Raw genomic sequence first — 21,178 nt, 5'->3', positions numbered from 1 at the left:
GTAATCTGACAATAATATATGGTGCCATCGTTAGATGCTAAGACAAATGTTATCACATAAAAACTTCTGTAGTGATCATTACAACAAGAGACAGCAAAGTTAGTCGATATATTGCAAAAAACAAAAACTAAGGTATGTATCTTCTGAATCTGATCCAAGGTTTAGCCAAAACACGAAAGCACCTTACATGTTTTCTGAATCTGAACCAAAATGTGGTCAGCTAAGAATTGATTGCGTCTCACCAAATGATATAAGAACCAAACACTTGCATCTCGATAATTAAGCGACACATGGAAGAAAATCTAATAAGAGCAGTAACCAACATAGAAATTCTACCCCTTATAAACGTTATAAAATACTTCATTGCAAGAATGTCATGGTTAGAATTAAACTCAATCACGTGGCATGGACTGCCTACGTTTTTTTGGTGGAAACTGTATGAATGGACATCAATCACCATTCAAAGAAGCAAACCTGTGTTGATAGCTCAAATGAGTGTTGCCCCATGATTCCTCGAAAGGCTCTGACAACTCGTACAATTCATGCTATACCAGATTTTATAGTTGATCTGGAAGTATAGAAAAAATAATTTATTTAACAGACATGATATAGTGCAAAACATGTATTGACTGAACAAATAAAAAGAAGCAATTTGCTAAAAAATGGTTGCAACTTTATACGACCTGAGATTTTTTGAGTATGACAGTGGACATCGAAATGCCGGCATACTCCTGGGGCAAATAAGGAAAACAATAATCAGGTATATGATTTTAATACACACAATAATGAATCATGGAAAACATGTTTTCAAATTTTACCTTTTCATGGTCCTCGAATACAAAACATGTTTTACTCTTTTCTGAAGAGATTGTCAAGATTCATACTTGGAACTTAGGTTGAAACTGCATTTTCTTGAAGGAGAAATTCTATTCAGAAACTCAAAATAAAAATTAGTCCAAATTACAAACAAGGTCCTAACAACTAATTAATTGTCGCAGGCACCAAAACGGATGCCTTGTGACGTTAGCTACTTAGCTAACTTTTACTGTTTAATCTTGAATGTCAAGTCACATCCTTGCACCTGGTAATGACCTATCTGACATAAATCCAACAAGCCTCGTCCTAACATATTGTAAATAAATGTGAAGGCATGCACACATACGTTCTTATTTGCATAAGCATTTGTCACTACAACGCTTAGTGAGTTAAATTGTAATGTGTAACCCCTTTTATTTGTTCCATTCGTGCCATAGATAGTGCTTTTAGTTGTCCAGTGCGTACACCAGTCAAACAAAAAATTGAACAAGTAACAATTTTTTGCATCCAATCCATACTAAAGAAGGGCAAGAATGCACCATGACCTGTACAGCCAAGTTGCATTACAGTACCAACGACACGGCCATCCGGGCCAGCAAGTGAGACACTGAGCCCGCCAGTCCTCCTCCGGCCTTCCTCGGCCATTGTGAACGAGTCAGTCAGCTGAAGAATCTCAAATAGACCGTGCAAATCAGATACAAGAGATATTGGCATTTGGTACCAGGGAGTCAAAAACAAAAGGGACAAAATACAACAATTCACAGGTACAACCAAGTTGCATTACAGTACAAGGCAATACTCTGAACCAAGCAAGGAGTTCAGATCGGGGTCTCCATGCCCAGATCTCGGGCACATATATATGCCTTGATCCATGTCTCCATGCCTCGAGCTGCTCCTTCTGCTCGCGATCTGGGCAGGGCATCGGGGGAGAGGTGGTGTCGGCCGGATTCGTGCGCTGTATGCCAGATCCGTGCGGCGGAGGACATGGACAGTCGAGGGACAGGTGGTGTCGGCCGGATTCGTATGCTCGATGCCGGATCCGCGATGTGGAGGCTGTGACGGCCGTTGAGGATGCGTTGATAACCAGATCCGCGCTGTGGAGGCTGTGTGGCACTGGATGCGGGGTAGGGTAGCGGCTGGATGCTGGAGGAGGGTGCGGGAGGGGGCAGGGCACGACGATGGACAGGCGAAAAGCGGTCGAGCGCTGAGCGCGGCCAAGGAGGCGACCTAGCTACTGGCAGAAAATGTTTTACGAGTAGACTAGTAAATTTGCTCGTGCGTTGCCACGGTTCTCTAAGTTTTTGTTACATTGCAAATCTGAAAAATTCTAATGAGAGCCACTTGATCGTGCAACGACAAAGTAAATTAGTCGTCCATTTATAAATGTACTATGTTTTGTTAGGAATTAAAGAAATTCTCTTCTATATTATGCAATATTCTTTCTTGAATTATTATTGCTAAAAAAATAGAAACATAATGTGATACATTTAGTTATGAATTGTGATAAGGATATTATACCTTCTATTTTTTTGAGGAACGGGCAGTCGAGATCTGCAAAGGTATAGTTTGGCCTATAGGCTAGGTGCCGCCAAGGTCGACACTACAAGGATTCAGGTCTATTGCAACGAAATCATTCGTTGCAATACGTGATGAATCGTGGCAATATATGTCTATTACCACAAAATGACATTTGTTGGCAGTCGTTGCAACTAGACACATGGTAATAGGTTATTGCCACAAAACAACAATTGTGGCAATAAAGAGTGCTATTGCAACAATTATGCGGGAAGTTGCCACATTTTTTCTCGTTGCAGAACTCACTTGATGCCACAGTTTAGTTTGTAGAAATAGCTTAATGCAATATGTAACGAATCGTTGCAACTAATAGCTCATTGCGATAGACATGTGTGGCAATAACCTATGCCAACAACGCTCATTTTGTGGTCCATACTCTTCCGTGGCAATAGTCAATCGTGGCAAGAAACTATGGCAACAATCTTTATTTTTGTGGCACTAGTCATTTTGCCACGAACCACTACGCTTGTGGCAGGATAATTCGAATATTTTTCTTTGCGAGAGAACCATAGCGCAGTACACACAAATGATAGAATACAATATGAATGTAGTGATAAATAATTCAGTATTTATTACTGGAATACCATCCGATACATGTAAATTGTTTTGAACAATAGATAATTTACAATCTTGCGTGAAAATATAATATTCTACCTAATCCTATGTATTCCTTGCAATATTTTGTCCAACATGTCCAGAGCTGATACCCGAATATAGCAAGTCTTGCTGATCTATGGGACCTGCAAAAAAAATCGTTATCGATGTCAAAGTGTTCAGAAAAAAAGTGTTCAAAGGCAGTGGTACAGTGAATTCTACTATGTAATGCGTATACTCAATTTGGTCGCACGCTAAATCTATGTCAGCACTCAAGAAATTTTTGCCATCCTATGCATTTTAAATAGCTTGTCAGACATACAAATCATAGTGGTTACATACGGATGAAAATGCAAACTGAAATATGGGAGAGAAACAATCACGATCTTATGCTAGTACCGAAATTTTTGCCATCGTAGATCCCTTTCCGCACACAAATCCCTTCCGTGTGCAAAATCCCGGAGACTGGGGAGCCGAGTAATTGTTTAGCAGAGAGGCAAGCTGCATCACTGTCAATCCGGAAAAAAAAATGAGGAAAGAGCACCATGCTGCATGTACGTACTCCGTAGTACAAGTTGAGAAGTTAAAAATAAGATGCGTACAAAACTATCGACATGGATGTATATTCATCACATGCAAAATAGATGAGGCTTAACAGATACCATGCCATCACCAACGCAGCTACTCCATGGAATACGTGATGAACTACTGCCTGAGACTACAAATGATGAACGACACATGAGCTTAGGTTACCTTGAGTTGGAGGTAGTGCAGGCCACCTTGTCACAGATTAGGGCCACGCCTTGAACCTGATAGTCCAAGACGTCAACGACCGCGTGGCTGATCACTGCTGCCGAGTGCTAGGTCTCGATCCGTTTCCACCCGCGACTGCTCGGTCCACAATTGAATGCACCCGGAGCTCTCACGCCACCTGCCACGCCGAGCCTTCCTATAGGACGCTGATCGGAACTCTCGGGCGCTTCTTCGTCTACCATGCAACAAGGCAGAGAATCGAATCATATATGGATTGAGAAAACGAATGCGAAAACTAATGAATCAATGTTGATAAACCTGGTTTGGATACGATCCACTCGTACTCGTAATTCAACTCGCCTGCATCCTCCTCCGCCTCATCGACGATGGCATCCGAGTTGATCCACCCTGAGCGGCGACCAGTCAAGGAGATGGCGATCAGAATGAGAGATGGGCAATCCGGAGAGAACAAGCCACGAGCAGTGGAGAGAGTTCTGGAGCGGGATACTGTTGAGATGTCGAGTGGGAGGGGATGAATTTATAGCTCCATCGTCGGTAATCTGAAAACGAAAAATTTCGGTCATTGCCGCCAATATGATTCCCTCTTTTGCTGAAAATTTTCGAGGAGACGGAGATCTTTCGCGTTCTTGAAATTGGCCAAGGTTTTGACTAGATGCCGCGTGGGAGAGAGAAAGAAGCGCGGGACATTCACTCGCGGAAAACTTGCTCGTGGAAGGGAGGGGATACCGATCGGGGTGATTAAGTCCTAGAGAGATTTCTGGGATATGTTCACTCTTATTTGGTAGTTACTCATACAAGGAAGCAGCAATAACATCCAAGATTTCAGCAGGCCTGAGGACGCCAGTATTTTCCTATTTTCTTTCTATACTAGCCTCACGTTGATCACCAGGGGTACAAATTTGCAGCAGCAACGGAATTATCCCTCTCTACTCGTGCCTTAATATTAGTGTAAGAAAACAATACTCCTTATATATCAAGAAGCAGAGGGAGTAAATTTGTTACTCCTAGATATTATACTTACTGATTGGAACGAAATCACACAGAAATGTGGATTGCAATTGACATGTGTCAATACAAAGTTTGGCATGTAGCAAAACTTTCTTATTTCTTCTCCTTCTTACGTAGCTCGCCAATCTTACGCTAATTGCGAACTTTTGACAAGTTCATTTTAAATACTAGCTCTCCACCATCTTATGCTTTTTTATTTCTTCTCCTTCTATGCAAGGTACTTTTTAGTATCGAAATGTCATTTTTCTTTTTAGGTTCCCTTCGAACCGACCCACCTGGTCATGATATGCCATGGTGTTACAAACCACCATCATGTGGATTTTCGTCATGGTATATGAGATCTCTTCCAGTGAATAGGACACTGTAGAGAATATCCTTGCAATATCTTGTTACTTTTTAGACGGTAGGAAATTGTGGCAATATATTGTACATATTAGAAGTTGAGGGAACAAAATATGCCCTACTACAACGAATATGTATATTGTCGCAGCATGTAGCCAACCTTTTGCAACAATCTATGCGCCTAACAGCACGTGCCAAAAGTTTTGCAATATATGTCCGAATATTACCACATAGATTTACTTTGTTGCAATACCTAGTCTATATTGCAACAAAATGACTAGTTCACGCAACACGATGTAGCTGTTGCAATATTGCTACCATATTACAACGCCGATTTAGCTTGTGGCAATACATGACTTCTATTGCAACAAAAAGGGTACTTAGCACAACAAAGTTAAATTGTGGCAATATGTAGAACCTATTACCATGACCAGGATTTTTGTGGTAATATCGCATTTTATTGCAACGAAAGACAGCCGTAGTAATAAATTTTGTTGCAATAGACTGGAATCCTTGTAGTGCGAATGAATCACAACCAAAAAAAAAGTAAAAGGCCTAAAAGTGTAGGACAATGTCTTTCGGATCCTGTTGTGTGCAAAGGCGCGCTGATGAACATCCTCCTTCACCTGCAACGTCTACCTTCTATATTTTTACCTCCATAGTTTAATTCTAATATTGTGAATTTAGATGGATAAGGTAGGCGAACAAACTTATCATGTGAACTTTTGTTCTCATACAGCTCATTACAAAATTCACAAATGTAAAGTTCGACCATGCCCATGTCGAGCAGATGTTATGTTTAGCAATTAATAACAAATGTAAAAGAACCAACACAGGATATCTTCTAAGTGTACACATCTCAACTAATCCAGGTCAAATAATTTTGCAGCGTCGGTCTAGCAAATTCTAGAAGCTTGTAAACACATCCTTAGATATACCTCTGTTATTCTCGCTCTGACACTTCCCTTGTGCTGAAACGCTGACATTAGTGGTATGCTAATATATCAGAATAATTAATCCTGCATAAGGTTCACCCTCAAGTCCTCAAGGCTGTCCATCAGCGTGCTCTCGTCAGGTCTCGATTCTCCGCTGTCAACCCGGTGCCACCAATTCATAATACTTTCTCCACACTGCAACCTTGATGAGTGGCTGGTTGAATTCGCCCAGACCTAATTACATCGGTGCCTTTTGATTTCCATCCTGGAGACTCGGGGGGCTGGGGCAGCGACTCTAGGAAAAGCAGAAAGTAGATGGGTTGCTCCTGAATAAAGAATACTACTAATCATGCCACGATGCAAACTGAACATGTCAATGGAAACAACCCGTGCACTGCATTGTCCCGTCAATTTCCAGGCAAGGAGATAAGGAGCCAGAGCGCAGAAACATGTATAAATCTCAATCAACTGAGGGATGTATCCCATAGGAGGCCGTTGGCATGATGCAGGTTTTAGGGCTCGGTGGCGGAGGCGTGCATCATCCCTCGGATTCGCTGGCAGGGAGCTCACCATGTAGATGAAAAAGTTACAGCACCAACCTCACAACAGAGGGCGTCACTTGTGAAAGCGACCCCAAACAAATCCATTGAGCTGGTTACCGACGCGACGGAGCGAGTTCTTCGACTTTCCGGGCGGGTCGAGCTCGCGCCCAAAGGTCGCCAGGATGGTCGATCGGGCGGAGGTCGACTGGATCCTCGCAAGTTCCCCAAGGTGGCCGACACCACAACCGGCACAATCCCGCGGACGAGCTGGTCGACGTGATCCAGGCTGCCCCAAGGCCGGCGAGATTCGTTAGTGTGTTTTGGTTACAGGCGGTCTGCGTTCGCTTTATAATGGTTTGTTTGGTTACGTTATCTGAACCGATTATGGACCGGTCCGGCAAGGACTGGCGGATTGAAGAAATTAAGGCCCATGAAAAGCGACAGATCGACGGGAAGGCCCATCAAAAGCGACAGATCGACAGGGAGACTCGATTTAATGTACGGAACATTTGAACGAAACGTTATTTATGACTTACCGGTGGCAAGGCATGTAATTAAGACGAAAATTCGGGGTAAAAACTGACGGACCAACAAGAAATCTTATTTTCTTTATTATTAGGTATAGATGTAAACGAATCGGTACCATAGCATCTGTACGTATAATATAATGCGATTTAGTGGGAGGACAAAATAATTAGATGAAAATATGTTGGACGCAACCTTCGATTGGAGGAAACAGAACCAGTTCTTCATTTTTAGATAGTAGAGATATCGTTGCCCCTCTACCCAGTGACACGCATATTACCAAGTTTTGGTTGCAGTTTTATTTATGGGCCTGCTGAGAAGGACATGTCGTCTAGTAGTGGGCTAAGTAGTAACGGCACGGTACACACGAAAAAAAACAAAAAACAAAAGACATGATTACGCCTCCTTTTCGAAAAACAACAACTCATTATACTATTTTTCAGTACAGACGTGGCCCGAGCTTTGTTATATTAAGCAGTAATTTCACTTGCATAAAGCAAAGAGAAACTCCCTGAGCTCCCTTGTGGCAAGTACCATCTTGAGAAGCAATTGATTCTCCAACACGCTTGCTTCGCCATAGATTTCTATGCTCTGCTCTGCAGCTTCGCTTTATTCAAAGGAAAAAAGATAAAGAAAAAAAGCAGAGCCATCCTTTTGACGAAAAGAAAAGCAGAGCCATGAGAAAAACAGAAAAAGGGATGCAGCCCATATTTCTTTACTTTGCTCCAGCTCCAAGCAAAGAACTAACCAGCAACAACATGAATGAGCCACAGATTTGCTCTCCAACATCTCCCCATTCATGCTGTACTGTAAACACCTCTCTTCTGGCACAACCATGTAGCTGTTAACACAGATCAACATATACCTTAATCCCTCTTCCTAGTAAGGTACTGCTGCTTCTTCCGCTCTGATTCCTTGCATTTTAATTTTGTTCCATCGACTGACATTCTTTATCTCTATGCACAAACACAACTTATTTTGGCTACTCTTAGGTTAACTAGGAGAGAACTAGCCAAATAATTCATGCGGAGGTTCTCGTCTTTGTTGGCCGGACCTTTATTGAAGAAATAGTATTCGTCATAATGCCTCGAGAGGTATTTATCTTCGTACATTTACATGCATGCAATTCTCACAATCTAGAGTACTTTTCTCACTTGTGTCAGATTGGATATTCAACAAAAAAATGTTATGTTCAAGATATATATAAGAAAAACATGTTAATCAACAACAAAAGTGTATTAGGCTGATCTATAGATACACTAGCTGGGCTTTTTCTCTGCCTGCTCCCACACAATTGCAATAGCCTAACCAGACCCCACCGGTTAAAAATGTTGTTAATTCGCTGTCAATGTACAATCGGCGTTATTGCTAAAACTTGAAAAAAATCTTGTAGGTGTTCGTTCCAAAAATAAAAATGGCACTGTTTGATTAATTTTGCTAGAAATGTGATGGTTTTATGCTAACAACTGAACCACGTCGCTGCTGCATTTCTCTCGCCTCTGGCGACAAGATACTTGCACGGCTGCACCAAACTTGGTTGCTCATCGCTACCATTCTCTCTTCTTCCAAGTGTCGATCTTTTGCACCGCAGATGTCTTCATCCCCGCCTGTAGCCGAAGGCTCTGCCACGCTCCATTCCTAACACATTGCATGTTCTCCCCTCTTGTCTAGGCCCTATAGACACTGTCTTTTTTTTTTGCTTGATGTTCGAACATGCCGGTGCCCATGCATGTGGTTTAATTAGTGTTGATCGTAATAATAACTGAAAACGTGGCTGCTTCTTTTCAATAATATATTTACCGGACTAAATACTGCTAAAGTGAGTGACCTCAAATAGTTGCCATAAACTAATGCAGAGGATTACTCCGAATACAATCAAAGAAGCGGTGGAACAGATACTCCCTTATCTGGAGGATACGAGCAGTACTGCACACAAGTCCATCTATTTCGATGGCTGGCGTGGTCTGGCTGCTTCGGCGGTGCTTAGAGAAATTGCTAAAGACCCCCCGCCATCTCTGTTGAGGAAATTCAGCAAGATTATCCACATTGATTGCTCGAGCTGGAAAAGCCGAAGAGCACTCCAAAGGATAATCGTTGAAGAACTGAATCTTCCTTGTCGGGTTATGAATATCCTTGATAGACAGGATAAGGAAGATGATTTCAGAGGTGTAGATGAAGGTTCTCGAGCTGAGATAGGAGATGTTGCGGCTGAGATCTATGAAGCCATCCGCGAACACAAATGTTTAGTGGTTTTTAATAATGGGAGTGATAATACAATTGACATGGATGATTTTGGTATTCCTCTATCAATATGGGGTGGTAGTGGTAGTCGAGTATTATGGACCTTTCGAGGAAGGCTTCGTCTCAACTCAGAAATTATAGAAAAGGTGGATAATTCACGTCTTTTTCTATATAATAACTACAGTAGTAGAGGGTGGAATTATTTGCTGAAAGAAGAAGCTAGAGAAATCATTAATTACGGGTGGAATTCTTTTATGAAAGAAGAGGCTAGAGAAATCGCAAATTGCACAGATATGCTCGAGGAAGCAGTTGTACAGTGCATCTTGTATCTGCTGTCACTAAATAATCAGGGAGGCGATATAATGGACTACAACTGGGTCACCCATGCTTCTAGCTATGTGGTCTGTGATGAAATAATACAAGGAGGTCAGGCTGACGAAGCATGGAAGCTTGCAGTTGCTCTCTATCAACAAATACACCTGGAGGATTATTCATCTAATGTACTACCATATTTTGGTCATAAATTGGATACTCCCCCCGAACGATGGATATTGACTAGAGACAATTCTTCTTTGCCTCCACAGGCAACGTCATGTTTCCTTGCTGCAGTCACAAGCATATTTGATCCTCCATTAGGACCATTACCTGATGGCATGTTTCATCAATCCGACAAACTTCGTGTGCTCAAGTTATGGGGCCGCACTTTTAGTTTTTCTTCACCTCCTTTCCATTGTTGTCGTAACTTAAGGTTCCTTGGAATAGACAGCTGCAAGGATCAAGGAGCAGTACCCGCAAAAAAAAAAAAAAAAAAAGGATCAAGGAGCAGAAGAAGTTGACAAGCAAAATAGACCAAAAATGGATTTTTGTAAGAACTTGTGGGTGCTTGACATGAACAACACGAACTGGGAATTGGATTTAACACCAGAGATTATAGAGCAGATGGCCGCAAACATTAGGGAGGTACATATAAAGAAGGGAAGGTTTTGGCATATCAATTTTGCATGGAGACAACTACAAAACCTTCACAAGCTTCGATTAATTGAGCCTACATGTCCTTGGGAGACTGGGGAAAAGGATGAATTCACAAATATGGTGAAGTTGGAGTTCCTCGACCTGTCTGGGAATAGTATAATGCAAGTCATGCCGAGTTTATCAGGAGCAACAATCCTTAAGACTCTCGTTCTAGATGGTTGTGTTGGGTTGGTTCATGTTGGCCCCGAAGGACTACCTCCATTACTTGAAACATTCAGCTTAGATGCGGGACCAATAGTTGATCAAAGTAAGGGAGCTAAAATCTCTCGTATCTGTTTGGCTAGTTGTGCAAGATTGGTGGAGTTCAGGTTGTGTGGAGCCCTTCTAAATCTTGAGGAGATAGATCTATCTGGCACAATGGTCAAAACACTTGTGCTCAAAGATGATGTGGTCCTGGCCCCAAGTCTCCAAAAAATCATTCTATTGGGATGTTTGCAGCTCCATGCCATTCTATGGCCAAAAAATGGTTTGTCAAAACTCAATGTGTTACAAATTCAGTCTTTGGTGTGCTATGTCCGAATAGAGCTTCAACAAACATACGCTACTGTAATGGACAAAAGGTTTCTTCAATCCTTGGTATTAGAACATATCAATGAGTTTGTTTGGAAGAGTAATAGGTTCCATTTAACCCTATGTGTCTCTAATACCGCTAGAGTTGAAGAAGAAAGTTATAAGAAGGAGAAGACTGGCCCTGGCAGCAGCAGGCAAATATGTCCGCCTCGACCCATATCATTAATCCCCAGTACATATAGCACCTACATTGAAGTTGATATTGATAACATAGCTATTTATCATCACCTCAACAAAAGTGCACCTCAGTTTCAGCCATTGGGCTACCATGTGCAGATTGGTGAGGGAATTAGCAGCACTAGATTGGAGACCCTGCAAGGAATGAAGACTATCATCTTTGTGATGAGAATGGCAGAGTCGATGCATGTTCACGACAATTCTTTCATCACCACCACCGTCCCTGAAGACATACTCACCATGGAAGAGACGGAGCTTTATTGGAGATATTTGAAACAGTGTCATGTTGCGAGATGCCCGAAGATGCAGACAGTCTTCATCACTAACTATAGTAATTATTGCTTTGATAAAATTGAGACCTTTCGGGCTGATGATCTACTGATGGTACAATGCATTTGGACCAATGGAAAGATAAGTAGTGCTAGAGACACTCTTTCATTCACGAAATTGAAGAGTATACATCTATACTCCTGCCCGAGGCTCAGATTTGCTCTTCCATTATCGTGGAATGCTCCAGGTTCATATTTTCCCAACTTAGAGACCCTCCACATCGTCAATTGTGGTGATATGAAGGGTGTTTTCCCTGTGGAGCCCATGTTTCTTACAAAAATAGCAACCGACCAGAGAAAAGGAGTATTGGAATTCCCAAAGTTGAGGCACATCTACATGCATGAGCTGTATATGCTCCAACATATATGTGAAGCCAATATTTTTGCTCCTAAACTTGAAACCGTCAGGCTCAGGGGCTGTTGGGGTCTCAGGCGCCTCCCATCTGTCGCCCAAGATAGCCGGCCCGTCGTGGACTGCGAGAAGAATTGGTGGGAGAAGCTGGAGTGGGACGGACTGGAGGCCGGCCACGACCCTTCCCTCTTCAAGCCGCACCACTCTTCACACTACAAGAAGCCCCTACCTAGAGTCTCGGTGCTCAGGTGAACCGGCGCCACTATCCAGGTAAACACACATCTAGTCTGCTTTGTTTTCTACACTTTTTTTCAAAGAATGTGTCATAATTTGTGAGCGGGTCCAATTATTAGACTGATCATGCTGTCAGTAATCAGTCATATCATTGATCATTTGCTGTGTTCTGTAGGTTTGGTGCTGCGAAGAAAGATCGATAACGGCCGCGACGTATGTCCTATACGATGTGGTTCAAGTTATTAGTGTTTGCTTGCCAAGATTTCTGGTCGTGCGTTTTATGAAGAATAAATTGGTGCTATCTAGCTCTTTCCTGTGAGAGTGAGGCGACGTATCGTCTGAGTGTGGTTCGTGGTTATGGTTGTGCTTGCATTAAGAAGGGCTTGTGTGCCCTTGTAACGTGCCTACGCCTTAATTTATGTGTTGAGGATACTGCTTGCCATATACTATGTATGTAAGAAAATCATTTAACTTGTGTGCGATTTGATTCTGCAGCATGCTTGTGCTATCAACCCAGTGTTTGCCCGCACCCTGTCTCCCGCACCCCCGCAAAACCTAACCGCCTCCCGCCGCCGCCGCCGGTGGCGCCGCTGGGCAAAAACCGCGGGTCGTGGCGGCGGCGGCGGCGATTCCTCGTGCCGCGCTGGGGCCGGCGACCGTGTCCCATCCTCGACACTGCGGCCGGTCGCGTGGATGGCTAGGCGGCGGCGGCCAGATTGATCGGCGCTGTGGCCCTCCCGTCTCTCGTCGGCTCCTCCCCTGCTGGTGGTGGCACGCCGGTGGTGGCTGGTGGTGGGCGGCGGCTCTGTGCCACTATCCCCCCTCCCGCCTCTCGCCGGTGCGTGGAGGTGGTCTTGGGTTTCTCCCGCGGCACGAGGTCGCCCGGGGCAGCAGCCTTGGGTTCGACGGTGGAGACGGCCTTCTTCTTCGCCGGAGATGGTCGGCCTGCGGATGGTGGTGGTGGGTCTTTCGATCTGTCACCGTGTCCCGTCGGCAAGGTGAAGAGGCGTGGAAGCCGGAGACGGCTGATTTCGTCGTTGGAGGGCTGGCTTTCGGCTGCGGCGGTGCCCAGGGCGGGTGTGGTTGGTGTCTGCGGCGGCATCTGTGGCCAGCCTAGGATGGTCGCCAGCGTGGGGGCATGACCTGAATAAAGGCGGCGGTCCTAGGGTCTCTCTTGGCGAAGATGAAGACTTACCTGAGGTTTGCTCTTCTCGATCTGGCAGGAGTGTTGAGTTCCGGAAGGGGCCGCCAGCGAATGTAACAGTGTTTTTTTTTTCCTGGAGTTTGCTGGATCGGTGGTATTCGGTCGTGCACACCCATGCTTTTATTTCGGCCGATTGGTTCTGGAGGGAGCGGCACGAAGCTCTGGTCTGTGTTGGCATCAAAAGACATTTTGGTCGATGATGCAGTCAGATGAAGATAATAACATGAAGGCCGGAGCGGAGGACTTGCTAAGGGAGGTTCAAGTTTCAGCGTTGTTGAGGGACTTGCTTGGTGTCCCGGGCTCCGCAGCAGTGATATGGAAGTGGGGGCGACAGCACATGTGAAGTTCATAGTCGTACCTTTCAGGGTGAAAACCCAAGGTCTGGCCTTAACCGGTTGTACCTAGTATAGACCTTGTTGGAGGCATTGTTTTGAGAGCGGGGACTATCTTCAGGGTGAAAAACTAAGATCTTTGGTTGGACAACGACGGCGCTGGTGCACCGTTTCCTTTTTGGAGGCGTCGTTTTTAGAGATTCTGTATTTCAGTTGTTGTCTTGGTGGTGGTTGTCTTGCTGTTGCTAAGCCGCGGGACTTTTGTTACTTAGTTTTTTTTTAATTGTGTTCATCCATACTACCATTAGGATGTTGTGTTGTTGCAGAGGCTAGGTGTAATTGGTATCTTTTGATATTAATATATTCCTTTTATCGGAAAAATCAACCCAGTGTTTATACTTGGATCCACTAGTCAGGGCCATGCATTTTAATTGTAGTAGTAGGTATGCATAAGGGAAAGTTAAACTTGCCAAATCGTGTTGGCTTAAAATCCAATTGTTGTATCGTCTAAAAATTCACCAATTAGTTAGTACCTCCATACTGCATTATGTTTTGAGCTAATAACACTCCACATACACGAACTTGTTCCGTGCGTGCAAACAGGTACAACAACTTGTGATTCAGGGCCAGCTGGTGCAAATACTTGTAAACGCAGGTGCAAATTCATCCAGAATTGCTCTGAGGCTGATGTTAGAACCTGGCCTTGTACAATGGTGTATTTCACACAAACTGTATGTGTGTATGTTAAATTGACCGGGACTTGCTGCAGTTTGTATAAGCACAGGACCCGGCAACACATTCAGTCATCTACAGTGCTGCTTCTTGCAGCAGGCTAGTAGAGGCATGGCTTAGATCAGCACGTGTAGTTGATAGTGTGTATGGTTGGTGCACTGTAGAAGCAGATCGACCTGGGTGAACTGCTGGTCGGGTAGCAGATGCAAAAGAGAGGATTGCAATATGTAGCAACACAACTCTGAATATTCAGAAAAGAAAGGTAGCTCCCAAAGCTAAAGGGGGCTGGACTAAAATCCATCGTGTGCTATGCTTCTCTATTCCCCTGACTCGTGTTCTCGCCGCCGACTGGTGTAAAGCTAGCTGCGTGTGTGTCCACCGGAAATAGTGAGACGAGAGTAGCAGCTCGGGTCCTTACAGCTGACACTTGTTGTTATTATTTTTGGAAATAAATCCTTACATATCTACTATATTGAACAGCTTTGTTTTTACCTCCTCAGAATTTACCATGGTGGCAACAAGCTGTGCTCTTCTGTTCAAAAAAAAAAAAAAACTATGCTCTCTTATTATATTGATTTTGAATGATTCTTTTCTGTGTAGAGTTTGATGTGAGCTCAGTTTGCTTGTGGTGCTGCCACATGTGCAATTTTACTTGGTAGGGCTGCCCTGGTGTGTCGCCCGTGTGGCCCTAGCTGTCCCGTTTTGGGGACAGCCCTTAGCATCTCCAGTCAGGTTCCCTAAAAAGTCCTCCAAACGGCGCCGAATTAGACGTTTGGGGGATGTATTTTATTCGTGATGTGTTTGGGGAGGTCGCATCCCCAAACGCCCTTCCCAAATGAATATTTAGTGCACGAAAATAAAGGTTTTCATTCAAATTTGATTATATATTATATAGTTTAAATGAAAACGGCTAGATTTCATCTAAATCCTAGCCTATTGACCGCCCGTGCCCCATCGTCGCCTCCCCTTCGCCGCAGCTCATGTTGCGCGCCGCCTCTCCATGCATAGGGCGGTGGCCAGACGCCGCTGCTCCAGCAGCGCGTCGTCGCCTGCCATCCCCTGTTGCGCCGCCTGGAGCGAGAGCTTGACGGTGCGACGAATCTGCGCCTCTTCGCGGGCACGGGCGGCGCCCTGGAGCTTCTTCTCCGGCTCGAAGGACTCGACGAGCGCGCGTTACTGATCGGCCGTCTCGTCCGGGTGCGGCCCGTCGTCGTCGGACCACTCGAACTCGTCCTCGTCGTCGTCCTCCTGCTCCGCCTCCTCCTCCTCCTCCTCCTTCATTCGCGCCTCTAGGCGCGCCGCCAACGTGTCGGCCTCCACTGCCAACGCATCGGCCTGCCTCCCCCAGGCCGCCTCCGTTGCCACCAGTGGCGCCTCCCGCTGCTGACGCTCCTCCACCGCCAGCTGATGCTGGCGCTCCATCGCCTCCCGCTGCTGGCGCTCGATCGCCTCCCGCCGTCACGGTACTGCGCCTCCCGTTCCTCGCGCTGGCGCCGATGCTCATCAGCCCACCGCTGGCCAATCTCCTCCTGTCGTTGCCTAATCGACGGTACCTCGGAGGAGGGATCCTCACGAGGGGGAGAAGAAGTAGGGGCCATAGGGCGGAGTGCACACGGGACGGTGGTACGCGATTTACCCAGCTTCGGAACACCTGCACGATGACAGGGCCTACTGCTGCTTGTCTGGAATTATCTGGGCGCTTTCGCGTTGTTACAATGAGTTGTGGTTGTGCCTCTAGGGCTCCCGGGATCCGGCTTATATAGGCGCACGGATCTAGGGTTTACATGGAGAGTCCTAGCCGGAATACAAGTTGCCTAACTACGGTGCAATGTCTTGCCGTGTACGTCAAGGATCCGCCTTCCTCCAAGTACGTGCTGGATCCGGATACTTCATGGGCCTCCACGGATCCGGCCTCCTTTGTAGGTCGGCCAAGATCCGGCTCCTCGTTCCTGGGCTGGACTTCATCCTTCATGATCTACAGCAACTGGGCCACCCGATGGGCCACATGCCTCACCACCAACTATGGGCCACCCGGGCTTGCCGGATCTAGGCCATGCCGTTGATATACCCATAAAGTATACCCACAACAGTAGCCCCCGAAGTTCTCCGAGATTCATCATTCCTCCGACTTCATTCAGCTCGGAAACGAAGAGAATCTTGAAGAGCTTCAAAACTTCTTACATGATTCCGCCTTCATTCATTCGGAAATCCTTTGTCTTCAAATGAGATACTGCAACAGAGATTCCGCCTTTCCCGCGCACAACCTCCTTATTTCCCGCGCTAAATTTTCGCAGATGCAAATCTTTAGCCGGAATTTTCGGGAGTGCATGGTTAAGTTACCTCCACGTCGTTTTACCGCACTTGACCTAAAACACGTGTCGTCCATCCAACGGTGTGACCGTTCCGTTCCCACCGTCGGATCCGAATCCCGAATCTCCGTGTGCGGCCTATAAATACCCCGCGACACGGTAATTCCTCATTCTTTCACCTCTCCTCACCACTTCATCTTCCTCCTCGCGCCGCGCCGCCCGACGGATCTTGAACTCCGGCGAACTTCGCCACGGTGAACTCCGCGCGCCGCCAGTCCAAGCCTCCCCTCGCGCCAAGATCCCTTCGGTTGAACGGGAAATCCTTCCCGCCGCCGATTCGTGGTCACGCGGGGTGGTTTCCTTCAAGTCCGGCGACCTCGTCTTCACCGGAGCTCCGTCGAGCCACCGCGCCATTAACGGTACGTGCGCCGGCCTTGTAGAAGACAAACGTAGTGTAGATCCGGGTACTCAAACAATTTGTATGGGTGCAGCCGGAAGCATGCCACTTGATTCATCGCACTGTACTGGTAGCTCTCCGAGTAGCCCGGATCCCAATCCATTAGAACCAATATGTCCGGATCCCATATCATTCCTGCCACCATATGTTTCCGACATTAGACTAGCTCAACCGTTTTCCGCATCTTCCAGCACCGCTCCAGGCCGGATCCCCTCCCTCAAAGAGCTTAAAGAAGAACTCGAGGGACAAGCTAGGATGGCAGCCAAAGTACAGGAGGCGGAAAACAAGAGGGCGTCCAAGGCCCGGATCCGTGAAGGAGAGCGGGGTCAGTGGTGGCCCTGCGCAACTACTGATGTGGAGCTTAGAGAGCTCCAGAACGAGGGTATGATCTCCACTCACTGGAGCTTTACACGTGATTCCGACGTCCCCAAGCCAGAAGCCGGAGAAATCGTTATGACCAAGGCTTGGGTGGAATGCGGACTATCACTCCCTTGCTCGGAGTTTTTCCTCTCCGTCCTCAACACATACGGGCTCCAGCCCCACAACATCTGCCCAAACTCATACCTCCTCCTCTCCAACTTCGTAACTCTTTGCGAAGGGCACCTTGGGATCCGACCAGATGTCAAGTTATGGCAGTTCTTTTTCCGCGTGAAGAAGGAGACAAAAGACAAAGCAATGGTGAACTATGGGAGTATGACGTTCATGCTCCGACCTAGCCGCATGTATCCTCCCCACGACTCGCACGAATCCGTCCGGTACTGGAACGACGGATGGTTCTATGAAAAGAACGCCTCAGTTCCGGACGTACACGATGGCCTGCCCAAGTTCATCAACGAGCCTCCGGAAGAACTCGCAAGCTGGAGCTTTGTCCCTTCGCTCGCCCAAACTCCCATTTTAGAGAAGGCAGCGCGGAGAATCTCCTGGCTAGTCCATGACGGACTGACCGGAGCCCAACTCACTCTCAGCTGGTTTTCCCGGAGAATCCAGCCCCTGCGCTACAACGCACGCCTGATGTGCGCTTATACCGGGGCGGACGATCTCCTCCGAGTCACCCGCCATGATCTTCCGGCCGACTCCCTCAAGAGAAGGTTCAAGACGTTGGTGAAGATTCCTAGGGGCCAACAAGTCCCGGAACTGATCAAGGATATCTACACAAACGACCAGTGTCCTCCGGTAAGCTCTGTTCTTTTCGTTGCTTCAAACTTCACAAGTTTTTGGATGTTAACTCTGACTTTTATTCATATTCCTTCCAGCTCAACACTTTGGCGGAGGAAAACTTCCGCACCATTTTTCGTGTCCCTGTCAGCGGCGACGCGGCGGAGGAGGTTCCGGAAGACGATGAGGAGGAAGAGGAACAAGCACCCCGCAAGGCGGCCCCTCGACCTTCGAAGCGTCCCCGCGCCAAAGCTTCCGGCTCTGAAGCCGGAGCTAGCGGCGAGGCCTCAGCCAAGAAGTCCAAAACCGTAAAGCCACCTCCGCTAGACTCGAGGAAAGCGGAACGTGCACGCTTGAAGATGCTTTCAACAGCTGGCCAGCGCTCGCGCCCCATCATCCCCGGCGCCCCGTAAGTTTCCGAATATGGTGCACCTTTATCTTGGCGAAATTATTTCTTATTCGATCCCTTTCACTTGTTTGCAGGAATCCGAGTACCACTGCCACGCGGACCATCGGCCAAGAGCCTATCACTAAATACATGAAAAAGTCTCCGGCAGTTGGTCCTACTACTCCAGCTCCGCCAAGTACCTCCCACCCTACTCCTCGGCCATCTCCCCCTCAGGCTGATCAATCTCCCCCTCCTGCCGCAAACACTCCACCGGAAATTATTCCGGTTAGCAGCGAGAAAGTGGGCGGACAAGATCCTAAGGCCAAAGGCCCTGCCCAAGAAGACGCAGAAGAACAAGGCCAAGGAGAGGCTGAAGTCACTTCTTCTGAGAAGGCCGGAGACGGCGCTGGCGACATCGTCGTTTTTCCGAAAAACTTTGGAGATCCGGCTGACACCACTTCCACCCCCAAGGCATATGCTATCAAGTTTTTCAACAAGTTAACCGAGGCGGAGAAATGGGATCTTGAACAAGACTTGCTCAACGCCATGCTGAACAACGCCTGGGGGAAGCCTGACTCCGCGACATCGGAAATCCAGGACTTCAAGAAGAATGTCGGCCAGTTCTTCGACAAACTCATCTGCAAGCAAAAGGTACTCCCCAGTAGCCCCCAAGCATGTAGGCGGAAACTCAAAGAATAGTTAGCGCTTAGATGCTTAGAGAAAGATTACTTCCGGGAAAGTTTTTAAATTGGATCAGTAGCCCCCAAGCATTATGGCGGAAAGGTTCCGGCAATAATGCTTTGGAGGAAACCACTATTACAGGCCGAATTTTTACTCCTGCTCTGTCTATGTTTTACAGGAACAGCAGGCGCTGCATTATGAGCTGCACAAAAACATTGCCCTTCAGCGCCGCGGTACTCTGAATCAGGCGGAAAATATCCGGACTCTGAAGGATGAGAATGCGGAACTGAACAAACAACTGGCGGACGCCCAAGGTTGGTTTCCGTCTTTTTCGTCATTAGCTCAGGTTCCGACTTTGAACTTGCTTTTAACTTATGTTATTATAGGCGCATCGTCTTCCCTTGCTACAGCCTCGTCGGAGCTTGAGAACCTGCGCTCCTCGTACCAAGAATTGGAAACGAAATTAAAGGAGGCGGAACTGAAGAGGGAGCAGGCCGAGAAACAGCTGGCGGAGAAAAACTCCGAGCACATCAGGGAAACGGGCGAATTTATATTGAAAAGAAATGCTGACAGCGAGACCATCAAGAGGCAGCAAAAAGAGCTCAATGGACTCCGGAAATATATGGAGACCGCGGAACATCACTGGGACTTGCTCATCGAGAATATCTTGGGTATTATGCTGAAACATTGTCCAAATGTTTGCTCCAACCTTTTTCTTTTGTGCTCAAATTGCATGTTGATATCCTGATTATCTTTTGCAGAGCCGCTTGGGTATCCGGAAAAACGTCGGAATTTGTTCCCACAAGACGACCTTCTTCAACTTGCAGGCGATGATTGCAAAGATCTCATCTCCGCCTCCCGCAAGATATGCTACAACTTATCCATCAAGAGGAGTCGCACTTGCAACGTTCGCAAACTTGTTGGAAAAATGGACGTTCTTCCGGAGTTGGTGACGGATCTGCAAGCATCATCAGCCCGAGGCGCTGCTGCAATGACCTTAACTATGTGCCTAGCACATAATCCGGAGCTTGATCTTGATCAGGTAACCACGGGCGTTCCTCCGGATGCGGATGTTAACGCGCTCCTGGATGCAGTGAGCGGCTACGACACCCGTATCGCGCGCAGGATCCGGCATAATGAATTCTACGACAAGGTCGTTCTTCCTGCGGACGAGCCCTTGGAAGCCGAGCTTCAAAAGGAGCGCGACGCGGAGGCGCGACCCGCGGAATCTGGAACCCAATTTACCTGGACAGCTCCAAGGACGCTCCCCAAGAGGAACCCAAGACCAGTGCTGCAGCTTCTGAAGAAGAAGAAAGCGACGAAGACGTGTCATCTCCGGCCGAAGACGCCGAGAAAAAAGATTCAGAGGGCAAGACTTCTCCGGCTAAGGGGGAGTGAAAACTTTTATTCCTGCGGGAGAAACAATGCATCATTTTGGCCCCAGCGAGGGTTTGTAATATAACTTTTAAATTCTTAAGTATCTAGGGACGAAACAATTATGCGTGGGCGGAAAACTTATCCTGCTATCCGTTAGAATTATTTGCATGTTTCGTTTGTTAAAAGCAAGTGCTGGTTTGTTAATTTTCCGGCTTACTCGTTTGACCTTCCACGAGCCGGAAAACCTTTGGCCGAAAACGGTCGCCTGCGGCGACGAAGCCCAATGGCGTCCGTCCATAACCGCGGAAACAAGCCCCCAACCTAGGTGCCAGAAGTCGCTAACAGGAATCCGCGAGTTTGCAACGAAAAAAATTTTCCACCAGAAAACTTAAGCTTACGTCCTAAAGGACGATTTTGAAAATCACAACTTTCATGCACGCCTAGGCGGAAATATCCAGCTCTGCGGTTTTAGTCGGAAAAAACATATACGATCTAAA

At 46.6% G+C, this 21,178-nt stretch overlaps 2 protein-coding genes across 2 annotated transcripts; both read left to right on the top strand.

The window, feature by feature from the left end:
- The first annotated feature begins 7,823 nt into the window (after window positions 1-7,823).
- LOC127316395 (uncharacterized) lies at window positions 7,824-10,188 on the top strand. The gene is made up of 3 exons (XM_051346787.2): window positions 7,824-7,998; window positions 8,104-8,205; window positions 8,968-10,188. The coding sequence occupies exons 2-3, from the start codon at window positions 8,194-8,196 to the stop codon at window positions 10,186-10,188; spliced, it is 1,233 nt and encodes a 410-aa protein (XP_051202747.1). The 5' UTR covers window positions 7,824-7,998; window positions 8,104-8,193.
- Window positions 10,189-10,207: 19 nt separating this feature from the next.
- On the top strand, window positions 10,208-12,531 carry LOC127316394 (uncharacterized). The gene is made up of 2 exons (XM_051346786.2): window positions 10,208-12,082; window positions 12,222-12,531. The coding sequence occupies exon 1, from the start codon at window positions 10,208-10,210 to the stop codon at window positions 12,062-12,064; it is 1,857 nt and encodes a 618-aa protein (XP_051202746.1). The 3' UTR covers window positions 12,065-12,082; window positions 12,222-12,531.
- The last annotated feature ends 8,647 nt before the right edge of the window (window positions 12,532-21,178 follow it).

Source organism: Lolium perenne, chromosome 7 (genome assembly GCF_019359855.2).
Source record: "Lolium perenne isolate Kyuss_39 chromosome 7, Kyuss_2.0, whole genome shotgun sequence".
Taxonomy (NCBI): domain Eukaryota; kingdom Viridiplantae; phylum Streptophyta; class Magnoliopsida; order Poales; family Poaceae; genus Lolium; species Lolium perenne.
Note: the sequence above shows the minus strand (reverse complement) of the source record. Positions and strands in the feature narration are given on the sequence as shown.

What these genes read in the sequence shown, in the direction of transcription:
- LOC127316394 (XM_051346786.2), top strand. Translation starts at nt 10,208, where the DNA reads ATGGATTTTTGTAAGAACTTGTGGGTGCTTGACATGAACAACACGAAC.